Source organism: Fukomys damarensis, unplaced genomic scaffold, assembly GCF_012274545.1.
Source record: "Fukomys damarensis isolate Sample0158 unplaced genomic scaffold, DMR_v1.0_HiC HiC_scaffold_5, whole genome shotgun sequence".
In the NCBI taxonomy this organism is placed as follows: Eukaryota; Metazoa; Chordata; class Mammalia; order Rodentia; family Bathyergidae; genus Fukomys; species Fukomys damarensis.
The window spans coordinates 5,738,120-5,747,032 of record NW_022900917.1 but is presented as its reverse complement, the minus strand read 5'-3'; the positions used below and the strand labels follow the sequence as shown (position 1 = coordinate 5,747,032).

At 52.7% G+C, this 8,913-nt stretch overlaps 1 protein-coding gene across 1 annotated transcript; it reads right to left on the bottom strand.

Annotated features, from left to right (window-relative positions):
- Positions 1 to 4,136: 4,136 nt before the first annotated feature.
- Positions 4,137 to 7,899, bottom strand: LOC104859139. The gene is made up of 3 exons (XM_010619652.2): positions 7,864 to 7,899; positions 6,202 to 6,810; positions 4,137 to 5,043 (listed from the first exon to the last, which is right to left on the bottom strand). The coding sequence occupies exons 1-3, from the start codon at positions 7,897 to 7,899 to the stop codon at positions 4,726 to 4,728; spliced, it is 963 nt and encodes a 320-aa protein (XP_010617954.1). The 3' UTR covers positions 4,137 to 4,725.
- Positions 7,900 to 8,913: the final 1,014 nt, after the last annotated feature.

Here is an 8,913-nt window from a genome sequence, read left to right as displayed (position 1 = left end):
TTACAACCAGCCCTCGGGAACAGATTGAGTTCATAAATCAGGAGCCCACTATAGATAGTGGATGGATAGATTGACTGAGGGGTGGATGATGAGACATAGATGAGAGATGAGAGATAAATAGACAGACAGACATACCCTCGGAGCCTGGCTCAGACCTCCTGGGCCAGAAACGCTGGGGTGTGACCCACAGTCTGTGCTCTAGCAAGGCCCCAGGGTTCTGATGCAGACTGGAGGCTCCAGGACCTAGGGGAGAAGTTCAGACTGCTTTGCACAGCACCTGGCACCGGAAATCCAGAACTAAGCTCTCAGGACTCAAATCCCAGCGCTGCCTCTGTTCAGTGACCCCCTCCTGCCACATGGCCTGGCTCTCCACCTGAGGGTCAGTCCCCGCCTCTGTGCCATTCGGGGATTCCTGAGCGGATTGCATGGGATAATCCGTGGAAATCAACGCCCCCAGTGCCAGGCGCAGGGTAACTGAGGGCGCTTGCCCTAAGGAGAAAAGTATCAGCTCTTTGCTCTCAGTGCCCTGTCCTGGAATGCCCTTGTCCCCGACTCTCCCTGCGAACCCAACACGTCTGTTGGGGCCAGGGATTTAGCTCAGGGGTTCCACTGCCTGCCTCGCAAATGTAAGGACCCAAGTTCGATCCCCAGTACCAAAAAATAAAAACAAACATGCCTATGAACGTGTGAGTGGCGGTCACAGGCCCTGAGCCTTCAGCTGCCCTGCGATGGAACAGGCAGGTGATAAATGTATGTTGAATGAATACTTAGCACCAAGAAACCTGAACTGCAGTTCTACTGTCGCTAACGAGCAGGTTCACATCAGCGCCATGTTTCTTCCCTGTAAAGCAGGTCGACTAGAGCAAGTTGGCTTACTTTAATCCTGTCAAGCACTCTGACTCTGTTTTCAAATAAAAACTTAAAAGGAAGGCCAACATCTAGAATTGACCGGAAGTGGGGTGGGGCCAGGGTCTCACCTGAGCTTCTCCCCACCACAAACCAGGAGAGCACGGTGCTGTCGTCAAAATCAGCAAAATCACTGCCCCAGGGAAGGCCAAATGCTCCCGCCAGGGTGCCCACGCCCAGCTCCTCCCCTTCCCAGCGCCAGGCCCAAGCTTCGCCCACTGCACCTTCCCCAGTCTCCGCAGAATCCCAAGATCCCTGACAATCTACGCAAGCCACCCCCACGCCTTACTCCAGAGTCCCTGGCTTTCTTCTGCTGTTATTTTGAGCCCCTCCTACCTCAGCGAAAAAGGCCTGTAATCTCAGCATCTAGGGAGGCCAAGGCAGGAGGATCACTGTTCAAGGCCAGCCTAAACTACAGAGGAAGATCCTGTCTCACAAAAAACAAAAATTTTTTTTAAAAAGTTTGCATCCAGAATCCGACAGGCTTTTTATTGCCTCCTACTTTCACGCATGAGGTTTAACTTCTCTAAAATATGTTTTTTTAAAAAAAAAAAATAGATCTTATCACACAGGATTGAAGAGAAAATTATACAACGTACATTAAGCAAGTAGCTCCGGGCTTAACACACAGAAAACACACAAATATTATTTTAAATGCTTGGCCAGGGGCAGAAGCCTGTGGAGTTACCCAGGTCGCACAGAGTAAGGTCCACGCCCGCTGCCATCACGCGGACTTTTGGGAAGTCCCTTTACTCGTGGCGATTAAATTATACTTACAGAGATGATACCAAAGTTAGTCATGTTACAAACCCTTTTCTCTCCAGTCTCCGGGGAAACGCCCAGGCACCGGGACTAGGCCTGAAGGGCGCCGCGCCCCAGCACAGCTGCACTTCAGCCGGGGCGCAGGAGTTCAGAGCCAGGGGGCGCTTCCTCTGCGGTGAGAACCCCACAGCAGGCTCGCTGGCACCTCAGGCCCCACGGCCGGCCGGTTGAACGATTTCCGATTTCCGCCCAGGCATGGGAGTGAGGAGGCTGGCTGCGCTTGCCCCTTCGGCCCCACGCCGCACTTTCAGCTGAAGCCACCAGGGGGATAAATCCATAAGTGGCACCCAAATCAGAAAGGAAGAAATAAAACTATCTGTGCTGATAGATGATAGGATCTTGTACACAGAAAATCCGAATCAACTCACCAGAAATCTACTGGGCCTCATCCGTGAGTCCCAGAAGGTTCGTCGCAATATATAAAGACAAGTGTCATTCAGCACATTAAGGGCAGACGAGCCAAAGTGAAACTAAGAAAAAAAATGCAAGGGGCTGGTGATATAGCTCAGTGGTTCTGCTGCCTGCCTGGCAAGCACAAGGGCACGAGTTCAATCCCCAATGCCAATGACGAGTTAAAACCCCAAAGCCAAAAAAAAAAAAAAAAAAAAAGAAGAAAGAAAAGAAAAAAATGTATTTGGAATAATATCAAAAAGTTTAAAATGCTTAGGAATCAATCTAACAAAAGAAGAGCTGCATTTACATGCTGCAAACAAGAGAGTTAGCTCAGTGGCATCATGCTTGCCTCACAAGCGCAAGGTCCTGAGTTCAGTCCCCGGGGTGGGCAGAGTATATTTTACCTAAATCAATGGAAAGAGAGCATCCTGCTCCTTGACTGCAGGACATTGTTGTCAAGGTGACGAGAAAGTGAAAAATGCAAAAAAAAATTTGTGAAATCACGTGTAGAATAAGAAGCTAGTGTTCAGAATATGTGAAGCACTCTTAAAACTTGCCCAGAAAAAGACACTTAAACCAAAAATCTTTAAATGATCAGAGAACTAGAATGCATCCTTCTCCAAAGCTAAACAAACGGGTGAAAGGTGTTAGACACTGCCAGGCACTGCAGAAGTGCAAACCCAATGCACCAGTTACCCCGTGCACCCACTGTGATGGTTAACTTGGAAAACAGGGAGCAAGAGGGAGAGTGTGGGGACCCTGGCGCCCTCCTACACCACTGTGAGGGTGGGTGAGATGGAGCGGCCACCTTGGAAGACACTTGGACAGCGCCTCGGAGCAGTGAACACAGGGCTGGCTGGCTGTCCAGCGGGTCTGCACAAGGAAGACGTCCACACAAGCGTGAACGTTCACACGAGCACTGCAACTCTCGCTGACGAACAGACAAACGAAGTGAGCTGTGTCCACACTGTGGAAAAGGGCTCGGCGACACAAAGGGTGATTCCTGAAAATGCCACACAAAGTGAAACAAACCAGTTAGAAAGCCACACGTTGTATGATCCCATGTAGACCGACATCAAGAGCGGGCTTTCGTGTGGGGCTGATGAGATTATATCATTGTCGCGTTTGAACATATTAAAATCCACTAAAGTTTACAGAGTGATTTTTTGATAGCATAAGTGCCAACTCAATAAAGCTGCTAGTTTTGTTTGGTTTGATTTTTGCAGTACTAGGGGTCGAACTCAGGACCTTGTGCTTGCCAGGCAGTTGCGGTGCCACTGAGCTACGTCCCCAGCCCGTGCTGCTTTTGTTATAAGGACAGCCAGGGTGACTGTGCCTGCAGGGGCAAATTCTGAGACATCCGGGTCCACCAAAAATTACCCATCAGCCTCAGTCTTTGTTGTTTCTGTCCTTGGGTTCAAAGTCGCCTCCACAGTGGCCCAGGGGTCCTGTGGCCCCAGCAGGATGGAGACAAGTGAGGCATTGGAGCGAGCTGTGCTCCTCTCCACCTGCTGCCATGCGATGATTGCTGCCCCCCAAAAGAAAGATGGCCCCAGACAGGTCAGGCCCCTGCACCACTTCCAGTGGGCATTTTAAATTTTCTTTCTTTCTGTTTGATTTTATTTTCCTCTTTGGTGTTAGTATATGTTTCTGGTGCATAACAAATACGTCCATCATCAGGAATCAGCTCATATTGATTCTGTATCTTGATTCTATTTTCTATAATTTATTTCTTTTTGCTTTTACTTTGAAGTACAACAGCTTAGAAAAGAACCCAGGTCTGGCATACAGATTTTGACTTTGTTTTTGTTTGGTGGGTTGGTTGGTTTTCTGGGTGTTTTTGGCTTTTGAGGCAGGGTCACTATATTAGCTTAGAAAAGAACCCAGGTCTGGCATACAGATTTTGACTTTGTTTTTGTTTGGTGGGTTGGTTGGTTTTCTGGGTGTTTTTGGCTTTTGAGGCAGGGTCTCACTATGTAGTTGAGACTGACCTGGAATTCACTATGTAGCCCAGGCTGGTCTCAAACTTGCAGCGATCCTCCTGCCTCAGCCTCCCAAGTGTTGGGATGACAGGTGTGTTACAAATTTTGACCTTTAAGAGCAACAAACTCTAAGCAGAGTTTGGGGGAATTGAAGAAAAATGATGTCTTGCATTTGGAAAATATGTCTTTAAAAACAATGTACAAACAAAGACCCCAGCCCCTGAGTTAGAGAGCTGGAGGCCCTGCACTCTCGCACTTTGCAGTCAATGAAACGGAATCGATGGCCGCGCAGGTGGAGATGCGGAGCAGGCAGCAAGCGCATGCGACAGGCAGAGCCTTAAAGACGGATTTTGTCAGCCAGACGAGCCGGGGAAGAGCGCTGTGGGCCGATGAAATCCCAGGAGCAAAACCTCAAAAATACCAGAGCAGGTGGAGGGAAAGGAACGTCCCCGAGACGCGCACACGGCGTCAAAGCCTGGCCGCCTCCGTTCCCAGTGAGCGGGGGAGTCCGTGTCGTCCCACATCGTCCGTGAGAATTTAAAGACGGCGGGGTCCAAAGGGAAGGGAACTGGACGACCTGGGAGAAAGCTGCTGCCTGTGGGGCGCAAGAATCTCAGAGTATCTACGAGTCTGATGACGTTTCCCGGCCCCGAAGACAGCAGAAGCCACAGCCAACCTCCGTCCTGCGCCAAAAAGGTAGGACGCTGATGCTGACAAAGCCGACCTTGTGATTTCTGCATTCCGAAAGCACAGGGAAGGTGCTGGTCGCGGTCACTCTGGAACACCGGGGTTTGGAGATCTGTGTGACTCTGACGTGGAGAGCACCAGGCAGAGTACTGGCCAAGGGCCAGGACAGCCTGCACATCCAAGGCGTCCTTGGCACAGCGGCACCGAGGCACGGGCCTTCACGGAGAGGAAGTGCATCAGCCCACTGCAGCTGCTGTAACAAAATACCATCAAGTGGGTGGCTCGTGTCCAACAGAAACCGATTTCTCACACATCTGGAGGCCCCATGGTCCCAAGCGGATGGACTAGCAGACTCAGTACCCAACACCTTCCCTGCTTCTTCTAAGAAGCAAACAACACAGCTGTGTTCTCACTGTAACCTCGCATTCCAGAATGGGTGAGTCTCTCTGGGGTCTCTCTTTTAAGGGCGCTAATCCATCCCCGGGGGCAGCATTCTCCTGACCCAGTCACACAGGTGTGTTCTTGAGCTCTCCCAAGAGCTGGCATTTGGACAGAACCTCGTTAGGGTGAGACAGGAGCTGAACGGCTCTTGGGAGGTATAGTGAGTGCAAAGGCCCTGGGGTAGGAGGGCTGGGGTGCTGGGGAGGGCAGGGGCTGTGTGCAGTTAGTTGGCACCAAAAAAGCTGTCGGGTGCTATCCCAGTGGGACGTTCCAGCCACTGTGTTAGCTCAGGTGTTGGGCGTGATGGGGGCATGGGGAGGACCTGAGTCGGTGGTGCTGTTGTCGGCGTGTGATTAGAGTCACTCGCTCTGCTGTCCAGGCCCCAGTGTGCCGTGAGCACTGTGTGGCTGTGCAGCTTGGGTGTGTTCTGCGGAGGTGGGGAGAGGCAGCTGTCTTCCTCCACACTCAAAGATCAAAGAACAGGAGATGGGCACATTTTTAATCACTCATGCTTCTTCAGGCAGAACTGGTATTAACTCATAATGAGAGGAAATGTCGTCAGGCATGGTGGCGAGTGCCTCACAGGAGGCTGAGGCAGCAGGGTCCCTATGAGTTCAGGCCAGCCTGAGCCACAGGGCAAAACCCTGTCTCAAAAAAAACAAACCAGAAATCTCTCGCACCCGGTGCTGTTGGAAGCCAAACTGCGGTCACTGTTGCCGCAGGACCCAGACGCAGACGAAGAGGGCCCACAGCTAAGGTCCTTGCTAGCCAGACACCAGCTGCTCTTTTCCTGAACCTCTCCAGGGGCCGATTTCCTTCACTCGGACGACCAGCGGAGAGCTCTCCACACCAGGCTGACCACAAATGGCAGTGTGCATTTAAATGTTTTACGTTTGCAGCGAAGCACACTCCACAGATCTCCTGCAGAACTCTCCCCTCGCTTTGAACACACCGATCCCGCCCAACTCACCACTGTCTGCGGGGCATCTGTCAGCGCCGTCTTGGGGAGAGCTGCGTCCTCACACCTCACGTGGGCCCTGGCCCAGTCCGTCCGGCTTCTTCCCCGAAGTCCAGATGGTCGTGAAAGGCGACGATTTGAATCCCTGTGCACACCGCGCAGGTTCGGGTCCGGAGGAAACGCCTGGTGAGTGCAGACGGGTGTGTGAGTTGCTCGCCAGCTCCGCCGGGCTAGGAAGCGGCGGAGGAAACGATGGGCGTTCTCGGGGACAACTGGGGAGCACAGGGGAGGAGCTGCCTGGGGCGCCCCGTACCCCCCCATGAACCAACGACAGCCACCGCAGGCTGCAGCCAGAGACTTGGGCAGAAGGACGCGGAAGGGCCGGCTGAGCTCCCGCGCCCTCCGCCGGCATTGCAGCCGCGTGACCTTGGGGGAACTGGGAAACCTGTGTGGGCCTTCGGTGCCTCCCCGGAAAGGTGAGGGCACACGGCGGCCTCCCTCCCGGGGCTGCTGCGGCACCAAAGACTCAAGCCAGGAGCGTCCACTGCGCAGGAGTCGCAGTCTCTCCACGGCCTCACGGAGGCTCTCGGCAGCGTAGGGAACTTGCCCGAGTTTACGCACCTAGCCAGGGACAGACCTGTCCTTCAAAGTCGGGTCTGTCTAACCGCAGCCCAGCTTCTAAGTGTTTCTTGCTGTAGTGCACCCTGCTGTGGTGCATTTAGTGTATCGCCTTTGAAAGAAATTTCTTGAGCGGGGCGTGGTAGCTAGCACAAGCCTGTCATCCCAGCACTCCGGAGGCTGGGGCAGGAGGATCACAAATTCGAGCCCAGCCTGGGAAAGTTAGTGACTTAGGGAGACCATGTCTGAAAATAAAAAATGAAAAGGGGCCGGGGATTTAGCTCAGTGGTTCCACCGCCTTCCTCTGCCAAGCACAAGGACCCGAGTTGGATCCAAAGAAAGGGACCAGGGACATTCTCAGTGAGAGGACCTGGATTCAGTCCCTGCATCAGGAGGAAGAAGAGGAAGAACGGTTTCTTCACTATATTATCGGACAGTAGGGGTCAGTGCGCTGTGGGCTCTGGGAGGAGGCACCGAGGCCCCTGCAGGAGATGCTGTGAGCCCACTGTCAGACCCTGCTTTGAAATACGAGTCATCTGAAATAAAAGTGCCAATGTCCTGTGGGCCACATCCGCTCTTAGAATTCCTTTTGAGACCCAACCTCACGAATCATACAAAGCAGCCCTCATCTTATCTGGAAGGAACGGGAGGTGGGGGTGAAAGCGGAAGTGGGCCTGAGAAATTCAGTGCCAAAGCCAGGGCGCAGCCCTGCGGCCCCGAGTCCAGGTTCTTAACCACACACAGCACCGGGGTCTTGTCTCTGAGGAGGTGGGTGGGGAGTAATCAGAAACTGCCAATCCGCATCCCCGCCATGAAACCCTCTGAGGGCGAACGCAGGGAACAACGGGCCCCTCAGACCAGGGTGTCGTGAGCAGATCTGGAATCAGCAGACACTGCTGCAGCCCTTCAAAAGCTGCTCGACTTCATCCGGACTCCATTTCACTCCTTCTGAAAGTGGGAATAACAGCAAAGCTGCCAGAGGACGGCTCTGTGTGGATGTAACAAACCCTCCGGAAGAGGCCAGAAAGTAAACATTTTAGAAGTCACGATCCCTACGGAGATCTCGTCACAGTGACTCACTGCCAACGCCATGTCAAAGCCGACACAGACTCCACAGAAACAAACAGGGAGCGGCTCTGCTTCAGTACAATCTTCTTCACCAAAACAGGTGGGGGCCGCACAGCAAAAGAAGCCATCATGTGTAAGGGACTCAATACTGTAGCGTGAAAAATGGATCATTTGATTTGAAAATGGGCAAAGGACAATTTCCCAAAGATCGACTGGTGTGGAAAGAGATGTCCAGGGTCACTCACCGTGGGGGAAATGGAAAGCGAAGTCACAACGCGCTGTCAACTGACTCCTGCCGGAACCGTGTCATCCAGAGAATGGAGAGGGTTGGACAGGCTGCAGGAAAGGGAGCCCTTTACACTGCTGAGGGAAGGGAATGGGGACAGCCACTGTGGAAACCAGCATGGGGTCCATGACAAATCGAACACAGACCGATCTGATCCGGAAGCCCCACTGTGGGTGTATATCCGGCAGAATTGAACCCACAAGGTCAACGACACGCCCTCAAGTCCCCTGCAGCATTATTATACAGCCTAGGTGTCCATCTGCCTTAGCTACTTGCTCGGCACAGAAACCCTAACCCTAATCCACAATTTAAAGGAGGACGGGTTTAGTTTGGCTCACGGTTTACAGAGGTTTTGGTCCAGAGCTGGCTCCAAGGCAGGGCGGCCTGGTAGCAGTGCAGTCCATGGCAGGGTTGCAGGAAGGGAGCGAAGTGGGGAGGAGGGAACACAGGAGCCCTTCCAGGCCAGGACCCAGGGACCCCTCTCTGACCGGAGCCCACCTCCCAACACTCTGCCAGTTATAAACTCACTGACAAAGGAAAGAGACAACTACAGAAGTGGGCTAATACACCGGTGAGTCCCACACCCCCAGGAATAAACACCTCCCACAGGCCCCAGCTCCTTGGCTTTGGGGGGATGTTAGATATCAATCACAACACTGGCACCCAATGAGTAGTAAAGAAAACGCATTTTACACACAGTGGAATACTATGCATCCTCTAAAGGGGAGAGCTTGTCATTTGCATTAACTTGG

Coding starts and splice junctions, on each gene's coding strand:
- LOC104859139 (XM_010619652.2), bottom strand. CDS start 7,899: ATGGCGTTGGCAGTGAGTCACTGTGACGAGATCTCC. Junction 6,811..7,863: donor GTCACTGTGACGAGATCTCC/GTAGGGATCGTG, acceptor GTCCCTGGCTAG/GTGCGTAAACTCGGGCAAGT. Junction 5,044..6,201: donor CAGATGCCCCGCAGACAGTG/GTGAGTTGGGCG, acceptor ATTTTGTTACAG/CAGCTGCAGTGGGCTGATGC.